This window comes from Artemia sp. Qi Xiang Cuo, chromosome 6 (genome assembly GCF_049724085.1).
Source record: "Artemia sp. Qi Xiang Cuo chromosome 6, ASM4972408v1, whole genome shotgun sequence".
NCBI lineage: Eukaryota > Metazoa > Arthropoda > Branchiopoda > Anostraca > Artemiidae > Artemia > Artemia sp. Qi Xiang Cuo.
In genome coordinates, this window is record NC_142799.1 from 74,159,103 (window position 1) to 74,184,912 (window position 25,810).

A 25,810-nucleotide genomic window follows, 5' to 3' on the forward strand; every position below is an offset into this window, starting at 1 on the left:
ATATATATATATATATATATATATATATATATATATATATATATATATATATATATATATATATATATATATATATATATATATATATATATATATATATATATATATATATATATATATATATATATATATATATATATATATATATATATATATATATATATATATATATATATATATATATATATATATATATATATATATATATATATATATATATATATATATATATATGTATATATTTATGTATAAGTAAATCTTAAATTGTTTATATTATTTCTATAGCAGTTTTAGCAAACAGAAATCACTCTGTTATTGGCCTACAAGAAACATGATAATCTAATCTTTCATCCCCAACCTAGCTGTTGACGTACTAGTTTTATTTTTATATAGACTCTCCTAAGAAAAAAATAAAATCACAAAAGTTTGCATAGGACTGTGTGAACAGCTGCTTCCGGCATAATTTTACCATTTAGGAAATTCCATTATGAAAACAAAAGAAAAGTTGTTTGAAGTTAAGAATGTCACTAAGAATTATAAAAGCTGCTTAGCTTCGAAAAGTCTGTTATAGAAGCAAGGCCGTATCCAGGGACGGGGGTCTGGTTTTGAGCCCCCCCCCCCACCGAAACTTTTATCTGACTAGTAAAAATGTAACAAAACTACATAAAAACAATTTTTTGATGCGTTTTTAGAACCATTTTTGTACTGAACTTTTCTTTTAACCTTGTTTTAAAAGAACCCATGTATTTAATCAAATGATTGGTTTCATCATCCTAGGCGATATAAATACGAAAAAATACAATTTTTAATGGAATGTGTGCCAAATTTTCTGTGACGCTTGCAACGTGAAGAAGTGAAAGGATTCTTCAGTTTTTCACTCTTTCTAGAATTTATGTTTTATAACCTTATTCCTTCTATAACTTCTCTTTTCTTTGTTTCAAAATTATGAAGTTTTAAGGAGAGTACCATATTTTTGTAAGTGTTGCCACGATGAACAGTAAAAATAAATAAGCGGAAACTAATTAATTATATTTGACAACGCTTTTCGTCCTTAAAATTCAAATATTAACAACGTGTTGACTCGCACAGAAAACTAGACCTTCAAAGAAAAGATAGATATTCTCAGTCTGTTTGATATCATATGTTTTAGGTGATTCGTACTGATTTTGCACCCCAAAATTCCTTTTCTAAAAATTTGGCTCTAACTGCTATAGAAAGCTACAGAACTTCAATTTCATTTTAAACTCAATTCCTGACTTTCCTAATTCTCAAAGGTATATATTGCGGTGAACGTCGTATTTAACTTTCACTGTCCTCGGTATGTTTACATATTTCTTAATTCATTGGATAATATACGGGTAGGTGATACGGGTTCACAAGATTCACATAAGTGATTCATAGCTAATACGAGGAATAAGACACACAATAACCTTTATAGGTGTACCAATTTATTTTGAGTTTATAAAGCAAACCGTAGCAATCACAGGTCCAAGCTTCGTAAGAAAAACATCTTATTAGTGAGCAATTCATGCACGAAGGATCAGGAACTCAATTACCACCTGCTGCGAGATATTGATCCCTAGAAACTAGGGGAGTGTCTAAAACTGTCCACAGGTTCTAAGCAATAAATTACGCCAGGTGATTCAACAAGTGTGTACAATCGATATATTCCCTATTATATAAACTGTAGGTTAAAGCAAGGTAGCCTATAAATAGTGAAGATAGAGAAATTGATAGAGGTAGAGAAATATATTGACTGTCTAAAATCACAACAAGACAAGAGCAGATTTTACAATTTTTAACATTTACGGCTCGAAAGTGCTAGAATAAAAAGATAAGAATAGTTGAATGTGTAGCTGAGACAAAGACCTATTAAAACTATTGAATTAATAGAAATGGGACAATTTTCCTCTGGAGAAGTTTGTGTCAATTCCGACTTGAAGCAACTAGAGTAAAATGATAACAATAGTTGTTTAGAGAGAGGGAATCAATTTATTAGGGAAAAACCCAAGGAACAAAATACATAAAAATAGTTTGCCATTAAGCCCTAAGGAACCCATTCTGCTAAAATAAGCAGTAAATACCTCAATAAAATAACCAAAAATAAAAGAAGTCAGAAAGAATTAGAATTTAATACGAACACACTCATATAGAATTCCGTAATTATTCGAAGTCCTAATAAACCTGGCAAATTTATAAACTATCAAACATGTTGGGTTGCTGTAAGTCAAAAGTGATTCCACCCAATAATAACCGAAATCTGATAAAAGGAATTTTTGTAACAATTAATGTGTCAAAAGAGTTGTCTTCTTATGTTTATTATTCCCCCTCTTCTACAACTCGCTCGCTACACAAAAGTGTTGTAGTGCTTTAAAAAAGTTTCTTACTTCAATTCAACGGCCCTTGGGTTTCGGCAGTCATTCTCAAGGATTTGGGGGGGGGGAATCAAACTAGCATAAAGTGCGAGGGATGCAAAGCCGGTAGCCCCCCTCATATACACAATATTTTCTGCTCGTTGTAAATTTTGATGCTGCAGCTTACTTTCAGCTGAAAAAATTGTGTTTTATATTTAATATTAAATAAAAAAAACAAGTTTTTTTTAACTGAAAGTAAGGAGCGACATTAAAACTTAAAACGAACAGAAATTATTCCTTATATGAAAGGGGCAGTCAGGGGCTGGCCCTCCTCAACTTCTCGCTCTTTACGCTAAAGTTTCTAATTGTTTAAAAAAATAGAGTTGTGAGAAAGTCAAACTTTAGCGTAAAGAGCGAAACATTGAGGAGGGGACAGCCCCTTTCATATACGGAATAATTTGTGTTCGTTTTAAGTTTTAATGTCGCTCCTTACTTTCAGTTAAAAAAACTTTTTTTTTATTTAATATTTGAACGTTTTTGAATAAATGCAGGTTTTGATGTTGACTCACCGTACATGAATAACTAAAACAAAATTTTCATATTAATTTACTTTTATTTGGTTAAATGGCTTTCTCGAAACTTGTTTCATTTTATTTACGAACGTTTTTATTAGTAATAAAATATACGTAACTTACGAATTAACTTGCCAATTCATCATTTTTTAATTTGATTTTTTTAATTATTTATTAATATTTTTTTTTAAAATAATGATGGCAAATCCGGCGCCCCCTTCATAGCAATGTCCCTTCCCCCATGAAAACTTCCTTCATGAAAAGATCCTCCCATATATTTCTTTTTCACCCCTGGGAAAAAAAAAATAAAAAAAAATTAACACTCATCCGTGATCTTTCTTCTGGCGAAAAAGGGAAAATTCCACATTTTTGTAGATAGGAGCTTGAAACCTCTACAGTAGGGTTCTCTAGTACGCTGAATATGATGGTGTGATTTTCATTAAGGTTCTATAACTTTTAGGGGGTCTTTCTCTCTTTTTTCGAAAATCACCCAACTATTCTCAGGCGCGTAATTTTTGATGGATAAGACTAAACTTCATGAAATTTATATATTTGAAATCAGCATTAAAATTTCATTCTTTTTATCTATCTATTGGTATCAAAATACTGTTTTTTAGAGTTTTGGTTACCATTGAGCCGCGTCGCTCCTTACTTACAGTTCGTTACCACAAACTGTTTGATTCTCAAGGAGCAATGAAAAAATAAGTCAAAACTTGTAAATTAACCTGAAAATATGCGAAAAGGTAAAAAAAAGGTCCTGTTCCAGAAATTACGTAGCTAAGATAGAGATTTATTAGAACTATTTAATTAGTATACATTGGAACATTACGGTTTTCCTCTGAGAGGTCTATGCATAACCACAATTGGCTGAAACAATACACTGTGTTTGGAATGGTTTTACGGGATGTGTGTTTTTTTGGCGGTAAGAGTGGGAATCATGGCAAAATGGATGAGTAGGGCATTAAATCTTGTAGAAAAAGGATGAAAAAAGGATAAAAATCTTCCACATCTTGATGGCACATAGGACGTCGAATTCACGTTTCAGGTCCTTGAGAGTTGTGTGTAATTCCAGCCTGGGGCCAAAAAGTATGATTTTCCCTTGTCCTCGAGCCAGAGGCTACAGTGTATGAGCTAAAGGAGAGTTTAATAGTCAATGTCAGAGAGGACTATCCAAAGTTGTTCCACCAAGCTTTTGTTTTTCTGATCCATGTTCATGCTCTCAGGTTAAAGGATCAGTCTAAACAGGCAAGCAACTAGGCTTAAGCTTCACAATGAAGCTAGACCAAGATCTGAAAGTTGGCTACTTAGAATGCACAGAGTTCTCTGATTCCTCCACCAAATATTTTCTGGTACTTAAAATTAGAATAGCTTAGGAATGCAAAAAGGAGTATTTTTCAAACGGTCCAAAACTACTGCTAATGTAAAAAGCCATCTCTGTTTGTGATTTCAATTGAACTTGCTATTTAATTTGGTGTTTGGGGGTTGAGGTACAAGAATGTTATCACATGCTCCAATAGCTGTATAGTTCTCTCCTTGTCGAGGACATCGGAGTTTATCCTTTCCTTTTTTCTTATTACTGACTTAAAACTTTCTTGGATTATATATTTTGCTCTCGAGAAAATCAGCTTTTGAGCTAAAAGGGATACAATATTATTATAAGCTGATCAAAAGTTCTTGAATCTGATGAGAGCGTAATACAGTTTCTTTTTTTAATTAAAACAAAACAAGTTTTTTCAACTGAAAGTAGGGAGCAACATTAAAAATTAAAACGAACCGACATTATTACGTATATGAGGGGGGTTGTCTCCCTAGTCTATACCTTGCTCTTTGCTCTAAAGTTCGAATTTTGTTCCAATTCTATAAGAATGACCCCAGAATCATAAAGGCCGTTTAATTAGAATAAATGGCTCTTTTGAAAGTACTAAAAAACACTTTAACGTGAAGAGCGAAGTATTGACTAGGGGGAGAAACCCTCTCATATACGTAATAATTTATGTTCATTTTAGGTATTAATGTTGCTCCTTACTTTCAGTTGAAAAAACTTGTTTTTTATTTAATTTCTGATCGTTTTTCAAATGATGCTGGAAAATCCAGTGCCCCCTTCATAAAAATTTTCCCTTCCCCCATGAAAACATCCTCCGTGGAAAGATCCTTCCACGGAACCCGTTCATTTGACCCCCCTCCCCCCACCACAAGAAACATCCCCTGAAAAAATCCTTATACTTCCCAATAACCAATGCTATATGCAAACAATGGCCAGAGTTCACATCTTGCAGCCCTTCCCCCAGGAACTGAGGGGTATTAAGTCATCCTCAAAGACATATTCATTAGATTTTCGACTATGCTGAACAAAATACAAAATTCTGATCGGGTGACTTTGTGGAAAATGAGCGTGGGAGGGGCCTAGTTGCCCTCCAATGTTTTGTCACCTAAAAAGGGCACTATAACTTTTAATTTCCGCTCTAATAAGTCCTCCCACGATATTCTAGCACCACTGGATCGATACAATCACCCCTGGGAAAAAAACACGCACCCGTGATCTTTCTTCTCGTTACCATGAACTCTTTGATATTGTTCATGAGATACACCATCTCAAAAATTTCCAGTGGCTAACAGCTTCAGGATTCTGGTACCAGTCGAAAAAAAGACCAGATGACCACTCAGTGTAGAAACGATCTAAAAACGAGCTCCTGATGCAGTACACAACAAACTGTCCTGATTTGGTGCTAAACAAGCTGGAGGTACAAAGTAGTTCCGTGGCCTGTCCTTCGACAACCTCTCCCTGTAAAATTTTTAGCAGAAGGGTAGGTACGTCGAACGTTTTTTGAGGTAGGGTTACTCAAGCACTTTCAGTCTGAATTATCGAAAAAAAATTGGACCTACAGCCCCCCCAATACCCAACTGTCCCTTGCAATGCCAGGTTCTTTGGAAAAGGATAGGGAAGAAACACCTTGTTTAGACCAGAATCATGCAAGGATTTTGGATCGACACGCTAGGCGAAGCAACATTGTCCGATGGTCCATCTAGTACTCTTTATCGCCATCCCTCTCACAGCCAATTTTTTTGCAAAAAAATCGGCATGTTATAGCTTCTTCGGACCGCAGTCATACAATATCTCTTCAAACTGTATTACTGGAGGACCAAAGTAGGCTAAAGGTCTCTCAACTATCAATGCCAACATTTTGGCACTAAGGTAATCAGGTTTAAACTGGGATCAAGAAGACCTAATCTGCTCCGACAGTTCCACACCTCCCACTTTGAACTTTTTAACATGAAGGTAGACATGTTGCATCCTTTTTTAATAAAAACCACACAGAGATTTTTAATCAACAATATTGGAGGCAGAAATTTAACTTATAACTGCTTCAACACCTCCCCTAAACCTCTCAAGCAGAGAGTTTGATATGATGAACCTTATTTGAAGTAGATTGACGGAAAGATATATGAGTTGTATTAAATCAGCGCAAAGAGTGGAACCTTAGCTCCTACATCATCTCCCTACCTCTTCCTAATGTAATACTGTTAGCAGAACAGTAGGCATGTTTAATCTTGTCTTATTCAGAATCACATATATTTTTTAATTTATATGGTTAGAAAGACAAAATGGGACAGTGGCCTGTCCAACAGCCCCTGGCCCTCTCGCCACTAGCTTTTTAGTGAAAAAGCAGGCATGTTGCACCTTGTTTAAATAAATAAAAAAAAAAAAATTTTCAATCTGTAAGGTGTTATGCACGAAATTGGGTCTTGGCACCTCCACTCCCCAACACCGTATCTCCAGAAGAAATTTAGGCAGCCTTTCTTCAACTACCAGTTTGAAATTGATGGGGCAAGTATCTTGGGATTATGGCTTGACAGAATGACGATTTTCAGAGGCATACTCGACTACTCAGCTCTTGGCATGACAGGGCTCAGGTCTGCTTGAAACTTATGGAACAAGCAATTTTGGGTCAAGGTGAAAGTCTGGATAGATTTCCAGTGGTTTCTGGTAATTCGTAGCTTCACCTACCTTTCCCACTGAAGAATTTACATTCGCTAGAAATTCGGTAGGCAGGTATCTACAGCCAAGAAGACTACTCAAGAAAAGTAAGACTGTTGACCCTTATAGCCTGGCATCCCCAGGCTTTAAAGTATTGTTGTTCCAAAATTTCTCCTCTGCCATGGAGAGTTAATCATTTGCTTCTGGTATAGTTTAAGATAGAAAATTTTTCTTTTCATACAAATGGTTCTTCAAAATTATAAATGACGATTCAAAACAATGACATTTTTTTGCAATTAATATTAAATGTTAATGTTGCAGTCACTCGATAATAGAATTAGAACCAAATTACTCTTGCCATCACATAAATCGAAAACAAATTTAGACGTAATGTTTGGAGGCAAAATAGCGTAGCCACAAAAAAAAATCAGCATAATGTCATGACATAGAAACGGTATATCTTGAGATTGACTTTAGTGAATGTGTCATCTTTTTCTTTTTTCAGGTTTTGTATCTTGGAATAGAGTCATACAACACTAGCTTGAAAACATGCTGCCCTTTAAGAGTAACCATATTGACTAAATGTCATGACATAGAAGCGGTGTATCTTAAGATTGACTTTAGTGAATGTTTCATCTTTTTCTTTTTTTTCCTTTTTTTTGTGGCTGACAATTATAGATTTTAACAGATGGTGAAGAAACAAAACCAAAGTGTTCTTCATGCAACATTTTTTCGGTAAAGTCAGCTAAAGGTTCCTGTAACACTTAGTGTTACTGAGCAACATGAATCTAATTTATGTAAACTAACATAAATATCCATTATTTTAACGGTTTGTCAAAGAAAGAAGCGTAGAAATGAATTTTGATTAATTTTTCTCATACTAATGAAGGCCAATCCCAAAAAGTTATAAAAAAAAACAGAGTAGTGTCTGCTCAGTGTGAAACTGCCGAAATCTTTGCTTACCTATTCCATCACGGATGAACTCGAATCCACTTTTATCAAGGGATGGAAGGCTTTTTATTTCTCTCTCCACGTCCATTTCTGGGTCGATACCAAGGGGAGGATAGTAGACCTCATTAGCGTATACCTTTGAGTTGTCGGAGTGAAATCCTTCCTTATTATTATGATTCAAGGTTTCTTTTCCATCCTATAAAGAGTTTCGGTTAAATAAGAGATGACGATAATTACAGACAGTTTCATAAAAAGACACTGGCGTGGAAGTAAGGTTGAACCCTGGACCAATGTATTTCTAAATATTTATTTATTTACCGTTTACCTGGGTTTAATTATATTTTAAGTTATTTAAAGAGATCAAGGTTGGCTTCGGTATTTTCAGAAAATCTATAAAAATAAGATTCCCAATATGTAGTATTTGATTCAATCAAAAGAGTTCATTAACCACCGTTCTGCCCTTTCAGTTTTTTGTTCGTCACAGGTAATTTTCGAAGAATTTTTCAAGATTTGTCACATCATCCTTCATAACCATACGGGTACCTGTTCTAGAATCCACGGAGACACCTACAGAAGAGGCGTAGGTTGAAAGCCTCTCCTCCCGCTCTGCACACCTAAAGAAGATGAAAATACGAGATAACAAATATTGACGAAGACCACACTGCCTTTCCATATCAAACAAATACAACTTAAAAAAAATAGGTAAATTTTTTTCAAGACAGTGTAATTTATACTAGGGAAAATTTCAGCCCTATGTCCAAGGGCCGTCTTCAGCACAACATTAAATAAAAAAAAAAATATATATAAAAACAAACTTACATTAAAATACGAAGTTGTAAAAACCGCTTTTAAAAACCTTTAAAATAGCCCTATTATCCTAACTTCAACGAAGTTCAACCAGGAGTCCTGGTTGAACTTCGTTAAAAAAGGTTTTTAAAAGCGGTTTGTTAAACTTCGTATTTTAATGTAAGTTTGTTTTTATATATAAATTTTTTTATTTAATGTTGTGCTGAAGACGGCCCTTGGACATAGGGCCGAAATATTCACTAGTATAAATTGCACTGTCTTGAAAAAAAAAAAATTCCCTATTGTTTTTAAGTTGTATTTGTTTAAAATACGAGATATATAAAGAGAAATGTGAAGATCAATTTCATAGTGTTGATGAATTTTCCGCGGAAAGACCTTTTTCAAATCTTTGCCCTCTGAAAAATGTTGAATCCTTTCCCCCTTTGAATAGCCCTTGAGCCTGTGTTCCCACTACTTCCTCTTCGAGACAACTTTGTTAAACTTTTATTAAGTTCCACAATTCAGACCTATTTATTATTTTCCATGTGCGGCTCATCCACATGTATATATTCTTTCTCTTTGACAGACCAGAACAATCCATATGTAGGTTATCTCTTCTGCTACCTTTCCCGGATATGATCACATATTTTTTTCCCTTTTGAACTTGTTTGTCGAATTCGCAAATGATTTTGAAATTGTTAAATTATTTTTTTCTTTTACATTATGGATATCACTTTCAGCATTAGTAAAATAACCAGACTGGGAAATCGGAGTAATTTTTTTTTTTTGGTGAGTCAGAATTTATTCTCGATAAAAAAAAAACAACAAAAACATAAAACTGCAATGGAAAATCAATAGTAATATATTTGAACCAATAAATCATCAATAAAGCCAAAATCATAATTTAAGTTGGCTGGCAATACAAACACCTCAATCTGAAAACATTAGTGATTCTGGAATTTCGGTCTGACACATCATTCTCATCAGCCTCAAGTTTTGTATCCGTATTACTGAAAAGAGATTAAACCTACCACCAGTAGAATCCCTCAGCCTCAATCGTTTTCTCCTGATCATACAGCATTCATACGGTTGTGTTTTTTCATGCAGTCAAGTACCTCTTTCCATTGGACATAGGCGAGATGGAATTAAATAATATAATCTGTGAACCTTTGAAAACCTCCAAAGAAAGTTACACCATCGACCATGACCAATCAGATGTTTATTGGTCGGAGGTTAATGGCTGCAAACAAACGGTTTGTGGTGACGAAATGTAAATTATTATTTTGGCACCGGGTAAGTTCTCCTTGGATCCTAAAATCAGTGAAGCAGATTGCCAATTCCGGTCCCCTAGACATACAATCGAAGATAAGTTTGTCAACTTCAGTATCATATGAAAAATTAATAGAATTGAAAAGACGTTATGATACTACCTTCATCCACACACGGCACCGGTGGTCCCAGGCACGCATGAGCGTTGGAGGCACTAGGAACCCTGCCTTCCGATTTTACCTTACAGTTGCTCTGGGTTTTGATACAGTTCGGTCATTTTTAAGTTATCGTTCCCCTCTTAAAGCATGATAGTTTAAACGTGCGAATAATAGAGAGAAACCTTCATCAAGGGATCAGTCCACGCCTCCTCATTGTAAACCAAAAATCGTAGACCTGAATATATATGCCTTAGAAACTCTAGTATTAGTCCAACCCAGTGATGAAGCATGGACAAATCCCCCGTTTCTCCCAATAACCAGAGTTAAACACATGTCAGAGGATCAATATTACAATATCAAATATATCCTGCATAAACGAAAGTGTTCATTTTATCGAGTTCCTTGTGGTACCAGAAACAGCAAGTTTTATACCTAATTCTTGTTACCTTTGAATTACTTGGGCGCAGGCTGCAGCCTCAAGTTTAGATACCAACCCGGTGCCGATGGACCGGTTTTACCAAGGGACAAGGCCATAGGAAGTGTCATTTTGCAATGAACAGAATATCGGATATTACAAAATTTTTCTTTTTTTAGTTTACGATTTCAGTTTACCAGTGCCATTTTACAATGAACTTTTTGCTTTATTTAGATGAAATTTTCAATTTTCTTAAGATGCTGGGTTTTTTTTTCATTGATTTTTCTTCTTTTCGATAGAAGAGCATTTGTTTTTTATGTCTTATGGGTTTAGTTTCCTTCCCTTTCAATATTTTCTTGAGCTTTACGCTTTTCAAATTAGCCTACATGCCACATATGGGGAGCATATATCAAAGCAGTTAGCCTTTTATTGCTCAAATCAGATCATTCTACTTTGTCATTAGTCTCTCTACCACAGCTGCATAAACTAAATTGTCTTTCCCATTTGTTGCTGTGCCTGAATAAACAAAACATTAAAGACTGCAGCACTGGAAAGGCTTTTCTTAACCGCAAAGACTGAGTGTAAAACAATTTCTCTTTCTTTACCGATTTTGGCTCTATAGTCGTTTCCAAGACAATTTCAAAGATCAATGCTGCTAGGAAGCCAGCTTCTGAGAAACCAGAACGACATTTTTTGGTGAGTGCAATATATCAAATAAGCACTGCCTATAGAGAGAGCCCCTAAAGTAAAAACTGGGCTACTTTTCTAAGCTTCCCCTTTTTGTCTTTAAACCCCATTAGATTTTTATAGTGCTGGATTCGAACAATTAATTAAAATAATAAGCAGTGAAGTTTGAAACTAAAATACTTGGCTTTCAGGGAAGCTATTCATCTTGTTATACAGCTTTATTTTGCTCTTTCATCTCAAAAGCAATAGGGTCTTCCGTCGTCTTGTTTTCATATCCCTTCCAGCTATTTAGCTGGATTATCCCTTCCAGCTCATATCTCTCCAGCTAATTTTTAAGCTAATTAAAGCTAAAAATTGGATACGATGAGTGCTTTTTTATTCCTGCGTCCTATCCCCCCTAATATCAATCTGAATTTAGCACTTATTTTGAAAATTTGCCCATGCGTTGAATATTTCTTTATCTATGTCCAGCTCTTTCTACTTTCCTGTTGTTACACTTCCCTGCCTCTTCCTCTTATCTTTATCTTTGCCACTACTTTTTCTTTTTCAAAATTGGTTTTAATATTTAAAACCTTGATTTGCTTGTTTAGTTCACATTCCACAAGCTTTGTTTTTGGGTTAATGAAATTTGCTTGTGCAGCTTTATTTGTTCTATGTTTGTTTAGTACAGTAAATTGACTAATTGAAATAAGATCCTTTTCTAAAGACTAAGGAGAATCTCAGTAGCAAGGGTGTATTCGAAATTTCTGTTCGGGAGGAAGGGTTACACATAAAACCATTGATTATATGCATGTTTGTTACGTTCAAACCTCCTACCCATTTCCTTGATACGACCTTGCCCACTTCACTTATCATTTAATTCCATCTTTACTCAGTATTAGCAAAAAGCCTTTTCTCAGAGCAGATGAAAGATAGAAGACTTGATAAAATGGCTGCTAATTTAGGCGTCCAAAATCAAAACAAATTCTTTAATTTAAAATTTACCCTCAAAAAATGATTTATCATCTTTCGACTGAACCGTGTTATACTAAAAGACAAGCTATAGGCCTATATCCTATAGGCCATAAATAAATTGTTATATGCTCAATATTCCCACAAGGATTATTAATGAAAATGAAATCAAATTCTTTAAATTGGTTTAATGGTTTGTTACCCAACCATGTATATCTTACAAAATTTGGACAAATTGGGAATTTATTTTTTGTAACGAAAAAGACCGCTATATGAAGATATTAAATAAAAAAAACAAGTTTTTTCAGCTGAAAGTAAGGAGCAACATTAAAACTTAAAACAAACAGAAATTATTAATTATATGAGGGGGTTCGCCCCCTAATCAATATCTTGCTCTTTGCGCTAAAATTTAAATTTTGTTCCAATTTCTGAGTCACAATAGCCGTTTAATTATAATCGATAGCTCTTTTGAAAGTACAAAAAAATAACTTTAGCGTAAAGAGTGAGGTACTGACTAGGGGGTGGGCCCCCTCATATACGTAATCATTTCTGTTCGTTTTAAGTTTCAATGTTGCTCCTAACATTCAGTTGAAAAAACTTGTTTTTTATTTAATTTCTCATCGTTTATTAAATAATGCTGGGAAATCCGGCACCCCCTTCATAGAAATGTCCCTTCCCCCATAAAAACATCCTCCAAGGAAAGATCCTCTCACGTAACTCCCTTCTCCGGGCTCCCCCAAGACCAGAAAAAATACCTCCTGAAAACGTCTGTATACTTCCCAATAACCAATACTATACGTAAACAATGGGCAGAGTTATAACTTGCAGCCCTTCCCCCGGAGACTGTGTGGAATTAAGCCTTCCTCAAAGACATATTTGTTAGATTTTCGACTATTCTGAACGAAACAGTTATCTCAAATTTTTGATCAAGTGACTTTGGGAAAAATAAGCGCGGAAGGAGGCCTAGTTGCCCTCTAATTTTTTTGGTCACTTAAAAAGGCCACTAAAACTTATAATTTCAGTTTGAATATGCCCTCTCGTGATATTCTAGGACCACTGGATCGATAGGATCACCCCTGGGAAAAACAACAATAAATAAACACGCACCCGTGATCTTTCTTACAAAATGCAAAATTCCACATTTTTGTAGATAGGAGCTTGAAACCTCTACAGTAGGATTCTCTGATACGCTGAATATGATGGTGTGATTTTCATTAAGCTTATATAACTTTTATGGGGTCTTTCCCCCTTTTTTCAAAAATCAGCCAAATTTTCTCAGGCGCGTAACTTTTGATGGGTAGGACTAAACTTGATGAAAGTTATATATTTGAAAGCATTAAAATCTGATTCTTTTGATGTATCTATTGGTATTAAAATACTGTTTTCTAGAGTTTCGGTTACCATTGAGCCGGGTCGCTCCTTACTTATAGTTCGTTACCACGAACTGTTTGATTAAACAAAAAAAAAGAGTTTTTTCAACTGAAAGTAAGGAACAACATTAAAACTTAAAACGAGTAGAAATTATTGCGTATATGAGGGGTTCGCCCCATAGTCAGTACCTCGCTCTTTACGCTAAAATTCGAATTTTGTTCGAATCACAAATACCTGAATCACAAAGGCCATTTAATTAGAATAGTACTAAAAAGGCTCTTTTGAAAGTACTAAAAAAAACTTTAGCGTAAAGAGCGAGGGATTGACTAGGGGGCTAGCCCCCTCATATACGTAATATTTCTGCTCGTTTTAAGTTTTAATGTTGCTCGTTCCTTTTAGTTGAAAAAACTTGTTTTGGTGTTTAATTTCTGATCGTCTTTTAAATAATGCTGGGAAATCCGGTGCCTCCTTAATAGAAATGTCCCTTCCCCCAAGTAAACATCCTCCATGGAAAGATCCTCCCACGGAACCCATTCCTCCAAACCCTCCCCCCCACCCAGAAAAAAATCCCTCCAGAAAACGTCTGAACACTTCCCAATAACCAATACTATATTTAAACAATGGGCAAAGTTCATAACTTGCAGCCCTTCCCCCGGGGCCTGTGGGGGACTAAGTCATCCTCAAAGACATATTTATTATATTTTCGTCTATTTTGAAAAAAATGGCTATCTCAAAATATTTATTGGGTGACTTTGGGGAAACATGAGCGTGGGAGGGGGCAAAGTTGCCCTCCAATTTTTTTGGTCACTTAAAAAGGACGCTAGAACTTTTTATTTCCGTTCGAATGAGCCCTCTCACATTCTAGGACTAATGGATCGATAGGATGACCCCTGAAAAAAAAACAAAAAAAAACAAATAAACACACATCCGCGATCTTTCTTCTGGCAAAAAATACAAATTTCCACATTTTTTCCGGTAGGAGCTTGAAACATCTACAGTAGAGTTTTCTGTTACAATGAATCTGATGGTTTGATTTTCATTAAGATTCTATCACTTTTAGGGGGTGTTTCCCCCCTTTTTCGAAAATACTGCCAATTTTTTCAGGCTCGTAATTTTCGAGAGGTTAGACTAAATTTGATGAAGCTTATATATTTGAAATTAGCATAAAAATCCGATTTTTTTTATGTGTCTACTGGTATCAAAATTCCGTTTTTTAGAGTGTCGGTTACCATTGAGCCGGGTTGCTCCTTACTTACAGTTCATTACCACGAACTTTTTGACTTATTAACTCGGCTGGATGCTGCATAGTTATGATGGATTTTGTATTATCATTATGTTACTAATGAATTCTTCGGCAATGAAGGAGTTTAACATGCCTTATTGAAAATTGTTAGTATCTTTATTTAAGATAGCAAAAGAAATTGATCATTATTATGCTATCCAGTTTAACAAACTATGAGTTACGGGTCCATTATTCGTAGTTGAGACAATTCTACGTCAATTAACATTAGACATTGTTCTGTGTTTACCTTGGACACAATTAATGCTTCTTTCTGTAACTTAGCATTATTCTATTAAAGGGGGATAAATAAAGCTGAACAGTTTTTAAGGTTTACTGAAGGCACATTGGGTCTCCGAATTTAAATGGCCCTTATAAAAAAAAATACGGTTTAAAAAGGCGAAGTTATTTGTCTGTTCAGAAATGGCATAGCCTTGTCGGTCTAAATTTTTTCTTCAGCATTTGATAAAGCGGTTTTAAAATGACTATTTTCCTCTCTAGAAATAACAAATATTGTGATTTGGTTGTGAAAATATGTTAGAAGAATAAACCTGATTTTAAATCGATAATTTTTCAAATAAACCGGTTAACGGGATTTTTAAGTGATATTTTAAGGCCATAGAGAAAAGGAGACTTTACTTTAAAAAACGCTGTGACTACAAATGTTTCGTTTGTTTTACTTGCTCAAAGTCAGATTTTCCGTTCCTTTCATTGTCTCAAATTGACATAGACAAAATAGGTGAATACATCAATAAGTAAAACAGCTCGGGTTATTTGGATTTCCTTCCAACATACGCTAACGAAAAATATGATTGTTAAGAAAATAATGAGGCTATTGAAGGCACAAATGCAAAGTAATACAATCAAAGTGTATTTTTTAGCATTGGTTTCAAACAGAGATCTCTATTATTCTCTTTGGGGAAACATTGAGAGTGAAATATGTTTTCCATTTTAAGTTTTCTTAAAGATTTTTAGCCAGATTTTTTCAGTGGTGTCACCAAGGCAGTATCCAGGGGGAGGGATTAAGGGGTTTGAACTCCCCTGGAAATGTTTGTCTGACTCGTAAAAACGCAATAAAAAAGCATATAAACAAATTTTGATGTGTTTTTCAAGTTTTTTTCTGGGTAAAACCTCCCGAATAAATACCACCAACATGAACAAAATTCTGGATGCGGCCCTGGGTGTTACTAGTGGGCTTAATTTAACGTAAGCTATGGCTTCGTGTACTATGTCCTACATATATTTAATTTTCGCGCATTGGCATTATTGGGGAGTAAAACCATAGTCAAAACTTGAAATTGTAACTTCATTCTTTTATTAGGTTTTAATGTAATATTTATCCACTGAAACTTTTTAAAGCTTGAAATCATAATCATTTTGCTTCTTTAGTATTAGTATATTCTAGCAGTGAAGTTTGATCCGAGGGCTCGTCAACTTTGAGAAATCACCTACATTATATGGCGACTGCCAAGTATGTGAAACGTATGCCAAGTGTAGTGAAACTCTACAAAGCGTTTCGGGGACTGTTCTGCCTGCGGCAAAAATATACCTCGTGTGGCTGAAGTGTACCACACGTGGCGGAATTTTACCATGCATGGCAGAGCTGTGCAGCGCACGTGACGCTTCGAGATTTAAGCCAGGTGGCGGAAAGAGCATCAATTAGCATCTGACTGTGGTAAAGCCAGAAACACATTGAGTGAGCCTCTAAGCCGTGATCCTAATCACTGATCTGCAACGCCCTTCTCTCGGTTATGTCACTTTTCTACAGCCATCTAGGTTTCTTAGTTTTCCCATTTACATTTTTTTTTAGTTTCTACAGTAATCTGGGATTCTATGTTTCCCTCGCACAATCTTGGCTGTTTTTGTAAAAACATCTGGATTTTTAGGTTTTCCTGTGCTTCAAAGGCTGTTTTACCGACGAAAATGTGGGCTCCTAGGTCATCCCCACGTTAAGACTTTATTTTTCATAATTCCCAATCTGAAGAAAAATTCTTTTTCTTGAAAAGAAAATTTTTGAATTTGGCGCACTTTTTGGTCACTGTCGCAGTATCATACTTTCCCCATTTTCCTGATAATATGTTTGTCTTTTGTTTGGGTTAAGAATATGCGCCTGTTGTATGTTGGCCTAGGAAAGTCATCTGATCATTTAGAAATATTCCCTAAATTATCTTAGAGAAACCAAGAGTTGAAAAAGGAAAACATGTGACATCATCAAATACTTGATGATACATGGCTAGTTTCAGCAATAAAAGACATAATAGCTGTACAACTGGTGGACCTGTAGATTAAAAGAGAATTTTCCCGGGACAAATCTGCTTCAGAAGATAAGGTACAACCATCAAATTGAATTGACTCTCAGTAAAAAGTGGTGGCAGCCCTAAAGAAATTTGGAAGGCGGATTTCAGATTTGCTCCAATGAATGTCAAATCATACTTAAACTCCTTAGATTCTATTTCTGCTGTCAAAGCTTTTTTTACACTGAAGAATTTCTTATTTCAAAAAAACACGACGTTTTTTTTCAATCTAAAATTTTATTTAATCCAAAAACCAAGGAAATAGACTTGAAAAAAAAAGCAAATTAGAAGCCTTGAATCCCGTGGTAATGGGCTATTTAGCTCTAGTCAGAGGCAACGCTGTAGCGTTGCCTATAGTACAGGCCATACGGCTCCAATGTTTTATTATTTATTTATTTTTCCCCAGAGGAACTTCATATGGAAGGGGTCATCGGAGAAGCTTCAAAGGCGGCTGATTCGATTGGAAATCGAGAGTTCTAGTGCCCTTTTTAATAGTCGAAAGTGATTGGATGGCAACTAGCCCCCCCCCCAACGTCCATCATTCCCCCAAACACATCCAATCAAGATTTTGTGATAGCCATTTTGTTCAGCGTAGTTGATTTCCAGATAGAAAGTATATTTTTGAGGAGGATACTCCCCTCAACCCTCTGAGCAAAGGTTTTAAGTTATGCCCTGGGGGCATATAAGGTTTTTATAGAAGGCGTTGTCGTAGAAAACTCAAAACAGGCTCATTCGATTGGCAATTAAAGAGCTAGTGCCCTTTTTAATAGTCAAAAGTGATTGGATTGTAACTAACCCAAATCCCCCCCCCACGCCCATGATTTCCCCAAACACATCCAATCAAAATTTTAAGATAGCCATTTTGTTCAGCGTAGTTGATTTCCAAATAGAAAATATATTTTTGAGGAGGACACTCCCCCACAACCCTTAGGGCAAGGGTTTTAAGTTATGCCCTGGGGGCATATACGGTTTTTATAGAAGACGTTGTCGTAGAAACTTCAAAACAGGCTCATTCGATTGGAAATTAAAGTGCTAGTGCCCTTTTTAATAGTCGAAAGTGATTGGAGGGCAACTAGTCCCCCTCCCCTCCACGCCCATCATTTCCCCAAACACATCCAATCAAAATTTTGAGATAGCCATTTTGTTCAGTGTAGGTGATTTCCAGATAGAAAATATGTTTTTGAGGAGGACACTCGCCCACAACCCTCAGGGCAAGATTTTTAAGTTATGCCCTGGGGGCATATAAGGTTTTATAGAAGGCGTTGTCGTAGAAACTTCAAAACAGGCACATTCAATTGGAAATTCAAAGGGCTAGTGCCCTTTTTAATAGTCGAAGGTGATTGGAGGGCAACTAGCCCCCCCCCCACGCCCATCACTCCCCTAAATACATCCAATCAAAATTTTGAGATAGCCATTTTATCAGCGTAGTTGATTTCCAGATAGAAAATATATTTTTGAGGAGGACAATCCCCCACAACCCTTAGGGCAAGGGTTTTAAGTTATGCCCTGGGGGCATATAAGGTTTTTATAGAAGGCAGTGTCGTAGAAACTTCAAAAAAGACTCATTCGATTGGAAATTCCGAGGGCTACTGCCTTTTGTAATAGTCGAAATTGATTTGAGGGCAACTAACCCCCCTCTCACGCCCACCTTTTCCCCAAACACATCTAATCAAAATTTTAAGACAGCCGTTTTATTAAACGTAGTTTTAAGTTCTAGAAATTAGTTCTTTGAGGATTACGAGTCCCCCAAAGCCCTCAGGGCAAGGGTTGTAATTAAAGGATTCTCCGAATCCTTCATATTATTTCTTATGGAAGCGATGCTCGTATAAACTTTAGAGAGGGCTCATTTGATTGGAAATTGAAAGTTGTTGTTCACTTTTTAAGAGTCAAAAGAGATTGAAGGGAAACTAGCCCCTCTCCCTTCTCCACGCCCTAAATGCATCAGATAGAAATTTTGAGATAGACATTTTGTTAAAATAATTTAAAGATCTGATAACAAAAACTCCGGTGTCGACACAGCCCACCAGGGCCTAGGGGGAGGCGTTGTAAGTTATGCCCTGGGGCATAACTGATTGAGGGGGGTTTATAACTTATGGGAAGGGGTTTTGTATGGGAAGAACACATAGGAAATCTATTATAATTATCCAATTATAAGGTTAAAATACGTACTCTGTGATAGATGCAAAATTGCTTTGGCACACAAATTTCTAGTAAGGTCAATTCCAAACAGTCGTGATCCCTTTTTGTCAGCAAGTAAAATGGTCTAAGCCCCCTTATTGGAGCTATTTTTTCAATCCATTCATTGTTGGCAATCGCTGTCCACAAGTTATGCAAGCTGTCTATTGTTCATATATAAGGTTTTTATCAAAGAGGTAATCGTATAGACTTTGAAAAAAAAACCTCATTCGATTTAAATTGAAAGTTCTAGATCCGCTTTTTAAAGTCAAGAATAATCGGACAGTAAGCACCTCCCATGCCATAAAACTTGAAAGTTTTTGCAATAAAAAACTAACAAAAATTATTTAAAAAAAACTTTCTGAAAAATAAGTTTTTCAATTAAATGTAATATTTTTTTTAAAATTATGATATGGAGATAAAAACATCTTTTAAAATTCAAACTCGAAACGACTATAAATTGCTATTAAAGAATAAATGAAACCCAAAACGAACAGAAATTAAATAAACAATCATAGCAAAAACATACAAAAAGTAATAATATAAATGAATAAATAGATCTTAAAGCGAGTAATGCTTAGATTGAATATGAAAATCAAGCTTAAAACGAAAACAAATATTTTGCTATTAAAGTATAAATGAAACTTAAAACGAACAGAAATTAAATAAACAATCAATGCGAACAAACATACAATATATATTAATGTAAATGAATAAATTAATCTTAAAACGAGTGAAACTTAAATTGAATATGCAAATCAAGTTTGAATCGAATAAAAATAACTACAAACATGAGTTTGGGTATCGTCTCACTGCAGAAACCTAAAACCTACTGGAACGTCATCTTTCTTATCACTTTACACAAGGAATTGGAAACCTTGGCAGCTGAAATTAATTGTTCTTTAAAAACTTCAACAGCAAATTCTCCAAACCATGTATATGGTTTAAAGAAAAAAGAAAAAACAGTGTAACATGTATTATTTGAATTTCCGACCTGCTTACGTACGACCTGCATTAGAACTAAACTAACATTTTTATAATTGTGACTGTCCTTCGGATTTGAATATTAGGTGATATGACAACAATCCTTGCAAATTATACAGAATTTTTTACAGACAATTAAGAGTCTTAATCTAGTAGGCTAGTCTGTTTAGCAAGTGAAATACTTTTTGCTGATTCTTATTTAATAAATTGATTGTCTATGATGCTCTAACTGACAGATAGCCTGTCTAAGACACCAAAATACAATTTTCCATGATTTTGAGGATACTCGAACGCAGTTTTACCAGTCAGGAAAGGTCTTCCCTATCCCCAAGGAGAGCCAAGTCAGGTGTCTGACTTTAGAGCAGGAAGACCAATTCAAATGTGGTTTCTGGATAATCTCGGTTTCTAAACGACTGGATAATAAACCGAATAATACCGTAGGTATTAGTAGTATTGCGCTCTTGGATAATACATGACCCAACAACCTTGAATGGGCATGGCAACACGCTAGATATACTAGATGTTTTTCAGGGGAACGATCTAGGGAAAGTCTGAGATGCTCGTTTCACTGACAGCACATTAAACAATAAGCCGTACGAAAAAGTGGTTCGGTCCCACTTTTTGGGGCCATAAGAGAAGAAATGCCACGTTTAACAAATGAAGGGTGTCAGATTGCACATAACTGTGAAATTTTATTCATCTGGATGGAAGGTCATAAAAAAGGATTTAAAGGAACTTGAAACGTCATGGGAGAATGGAAAGACTGAATATATTTAGCGGAGAAAAAGCATGAGCTACTGTGTTGATCTGATGTCTCTCGGTATTGCAGGGACTTGTTAGCAGAAGTAGTAATGTCAGTATTAATCATTTTTTTTGTGGTCGCAGACAAGCAAATAAAACAAATAATTAACTAATTTCACCACTACATAGATTTATCGCTGCTGACTTTCCTGCGTCGTTAACATAAAGTCTCTTACCGATTTTCCAATATTTTCTTCTTCATCTTCTAAAAATTTTAGTCTCTTACCGATTAAAAAGTCTCTTACCGATTAAAGTCTCTTACCGATAAAAAGTCTCTTACCGATTAAAGTCTCTTACCAATAAAAGTCTCTTACCGATTTTCCAATATTTTCTTCTTCATCTTCTAAAAATTTTAGTAATTCCAAGTTTATTTCTTCGTCTTCATACTGGTTGCACACATCAAGATCCAGATTTTGTCTATAAAAAATAGCAATTATTTGGTGAATGTAAGTTTAATAATACTTTTCTTTCTTAACAAAGAACAAAGAGTAGTTCTAAGGACTTTGATAAATGGCTTTTCCCAAAAATATCAAGTAATTGTACAGTTCCTTCACGTCAAAATTATATTCCAATGTGCTAGTTCACATCTGAACAAGAAGATGGAAGAAGGGAAAGGGGTTTTCGTAAAACTACAACTGATTCAAAATAAAAGGTATGGGGTGTATATTGAAGAAATGTGATATCCATGTAGCTGCTAGAGCTTCAGTTGTGGTAAGAGCAGACATATCATTGAATTTCATTTCTTATCGACTAATAGCCTCGGTGTCACCTGTAATTCAGCTTACTTCTGATACTCTGATTGTAATCGACAGGTCTTGTTGAAATCAGGATCAACGCAAGAAGTAAGTGCACATCTAATACAGTGCCTTTAGAGATATGTTTTACTATAGGAAATATTCTATTTGGATTCCAATCTAATTAGGGACATGGTCAGTAATAATATTGGGGTCATAATGTTCATAGAGAGGTCATAGAGAGGACATTTAGGGGTCGTAATGTTAATCCAGTCCCTGGTACGATGTCCGATGGGGAAGATTAAGATAATATAATTCATTTTGGGGGGAATTGTAAGCAATTGGTGGATCTGAGAAATGGGTGTTTTTCGTTAGTGTTGACAGGTAGAAGGTGGTTGGAAGGGATTGTAGGATCACGAATTAAGATGATATTAAAGAATCTGTCTAAGTATGTTGATGAAGGGCTGATACATCGTGAAAGACATACATCGTATCTTTTATAAATAATTTCGTGAAGATTCATATATAAGTAAGTTTTTCTTTTTAATTTGTTTGTGTTTTTTGTTGTTTTTTTTATGTTTGTTCTGTTTTTTTTTCTTATGGCCCGACAGCTGTTTTTGAAAATACATGCACAAATACATATTCTGTCATGTCTATGAGTTTATTTAAGCTCGCAGATTGGTGTAGCCAGTGGTAGAACCAAAACCTCTGTAGACTATAGTTACAAAATCTGCGTATATAAAAAAGGGAAAATTTCTTCAATGGATGCTAAGGAGGCCTTTCATAAAAATGCTAGAGATGATGATGAGGCAGAAGTCTTTTATTGGATATATACTTTCTAGTCCTTCTATAGCCTCCCGTAGAAATAAAAGTTCTCAGCTAAGAGCACTAGTTCATCTATAGCTTCAGGCCGGGGTAGACTATAATTAATCTAGAAATCAATATTGTTCGAAACCAGTCAAGGAGCCTTATTTTTCGTCCAAATATTTTTTTTTCTAAAAATAATTTTCAGGCTCAAATGATACAAGACTCAGCTAAGATACTAAGAGCTGAAATAGTATTTTAGTTTTAAAACATCATTGATTTGTCTTTATAAGTCCTTATTCACACCGACAGCAGCTATTGAACATTCGCTACCACATGGCAAAAATATCTACACGTAAAGCTTCTTTTTTGTTAAACAGTTCGTGATAACGAACTGTAAGTAAGGAATGACTCGGCTAAATAGTAATCGAAAATCTAAAAACAGAATTTTGATAACATTAGATCGAAAAAAAGACATTTTTTTTGGTTGATTCCAAACATATTTAACATATTTAATAAGTTTAATTTCACTCTTCAAAAGCTACGAACCGGAGAAAATTTGCCAGATTTTTGAAAAAGGGGGAAAACATACCATAAAGTCAATAAATCTCATTGAATGTCGTAATATTATATTCCGTATCAGGGAACCCTGCTGTAGAAGTTTCAAGTATCCATCTGCAAAAACGTGAAATTTGAATTTTTTTTTTTTTTTTTTGCCTGAAGAAAGATAACGGATGTGTGTTTATTTGTTGTTTTTTACATTTTTTTTGCTCTTCCCAGGGGTCATCGTATCAAATAAATAGATATAGAAGATCGGAAGTAGATTCATTTGAATGGAAATTAAAAGTTCTAGTGCCTTTTTTAAGTAACCAAAAACATTAAAGGACAACTATACCCCTTCCCAAACCTTTTTTTCCCCAAATTCCTCTTACCAAAATTTTGAGAGAGCCACTTTTTCAGCATAGTTGGAAGGTTCAATACTATGCCTTTGGGAATGCCATGACCCTCCATAGCGCAAGGGGAAAGAGGTGCGAGTTATGAAATTCACCCATAGTTTACATATAGTATTTGTTATTGGGAAGTGTAAATATTTTCCGTGAAGGAGGTTTTTCTGTGAGGAGAGGGATTTCTACGGGGAGAATTTATTCTTGGGGGGGGGGGTCGTTTCCAATGGGTGGACCAGGGGAAATACTATGCAGGGGAATTTGTTAGAATTTATGTACAAAATACATTTTATTTGTTTTACTTTCTCTTTTGTTGACTCTCTTTGGGAGAATTGTTCGGGAAAGTCTCCACGGGGTTGGAATTCTTTTGCGGATTTTTATATAACGGTCAGGGGGAGGTGGTGGTTCTGCTAGAGAAATTATCTATGGGAGAATTATCACCAGGAAAAATTCTCCATGGAGAAATTTTCCAAGGGAGGAATTTCCCATTATGGAGGGAATTTCCGGAAAAAATTTTCCACATAGTGTGATTTTTGCCATGACTTGAAATCCATCAGAAATAAAATAAAAAATAAGTTTTTTTCGAACAAAGTATGCTAAGGAGAATTTTTCTGGCGGAATTGTCCGCAAGAAATTTTCTGGGGGTAAATTTCCAACAAGGATGTAACTTTCCGGGGGTAATTACCTTGGGGGAAATTCTACATGGGAGGAACTTTTCATGGAAGGATTTTTATGGGGAGATTTTTGTTGGAGGGGGGGGGGTGGACTTCCCGGCATTATTTTAAAAACTATCTGAAATTTAAAGAAAATACAAGTTTTTTAAACTGAAAGTAAGGGGCAATGGAGCAATGTTAAAAGTTGAAACGAACAAAAACTATTCTATCTATGAAAGCGGCTGCCCCCTCTTCAACACCCCGCTCTTTATGCTAAAGTTTGACCTTTTGCCCCCATTCCTTAAGAAAGACTACTGAAACGCATAACCCTGGTAATTAGAATCAAATTCTCCAATTTCTCAAAAAACTATCAAACAGTTCGTGGTAACGAACTGTAAGAAAGGAGCGACCCAGCTCAATGGTAACCGAAACTCTAGAAAACGAGATTTTGATACCAACGGATACATCAAAAGGATCATATTTTAATGCTGATTTCAAATATATAAGTTTTGTCAAGTTTAGTCCTACCCATCCAAAGTTACGCGCCTGAGAAAATTTGGCTTATTTTCAAAAAAAGGGGGAAAGACCCCCAAAAGTTATATAACCTTAATGAAAATCACACCATCATATTCAGCGTATCAGAGAGCCCTACTGTAGAGGTTCCAAGCTCCTATCTACAAAATATTGAATTTTGCATTTTTTACCAGAAAAAAGATCACGGATGCGTGTTTATTTGTTTGTTTGTTTTTTTTCCCCCAGGGGTGATCATATCGACCCAGTGGCTCTAGAATATCATGGGTGGGCTCATTGGAACGGAAATTAAAAGTTCTAGTGAATTTTTTAAGTGACCAAAAAAAATGGAGGGCAACTAGGCCCCCTCCAACGCACATTTTTCCCAAAGTCACCCGATCAAAATTTTGAGATAGCCATTTTGTTCAGCATGGTCAAAAATATGATAACTAGGCCTATATATTTTAGGATGACTTAATTCCCCGAAGTCCCCGGGGGGAGGGCTGAAAGTTATGAACTTTACCCAATGTTAACATATGGTTATTGGGAAGTATAAAGACGTTTTCAGGGGGGATTTTTCTGGTAGTGGGGGGAGAGGGTGGGTTGGGGGTTATGTGGGAGGATCTTTCCATGAAGGAAGTTTCATGGGGGAAGGTACATTGCTATGAAGGAGGCGCCTGATTTCCCAGCATTCTTTAAAAAAAGACCAGAAATTAAATAAAAAAAGGTTTTCAACTGAAAGTAAGGAGCAACATCACAACTTAAAACGAGCAGAAAATATTACATATATGATTGGGTTCACCCCCAAGTCAATACATCGCTCTTTAAGCCAAAAATGTTTTAGTACTTACATAAGAGCTATTTATTCTAATTAACAGCCTTTGTGATTGAGGGTCATTTTTAAAGAATTGGAACAAACTTCAAAATTTCGCTTGAAGAACAAGGTATTGACTGGGGGGCGAACTCCCTAATATGCGTTTTAAGAATATATGAATATAGAAGTTCGTTACGTAAGTTAATTCGTAAGTTACGTATATTTATTGCTAATAAAAACGATCGTAAATAAAATTAAATAAGTTTCGAGAAAGCCATTTAACCAAATAAAAGTAAAATTAATTTGAAAATTTTGTTGTAATTATTCA

General features: G+C 35.3%; 1 protein-coding gene across 1 annotated transcript in view; it reads right to left on the minus strand.

The window, feature by feature from the left end:
* The window catches only part of IA-2 (tyrosine phosphatase IA-2), a 285,485-nt gene that overhangs the window by 161,083 nt on the left and 98,592 nt on the right, over positions 1 to 25,810 (minus strand). The window contains exons 5-6 of the mRNA XM_089091152.1: positions 21,338 to 21,440; positions 7,866 to 8,049 (exon numbers count right to left, since the gene is read on the minus strand). Of these exons, the coding sequence (XP_088947278.1) occupies positions 7,866 to 8,049; positions 21,338 to 21,440 (287 nt within the window). The remainder of the gene's footprint in view (positions 1 to 7,865; positions 8,050 to 21,337; positions 21,441 to 25,810) is intronic.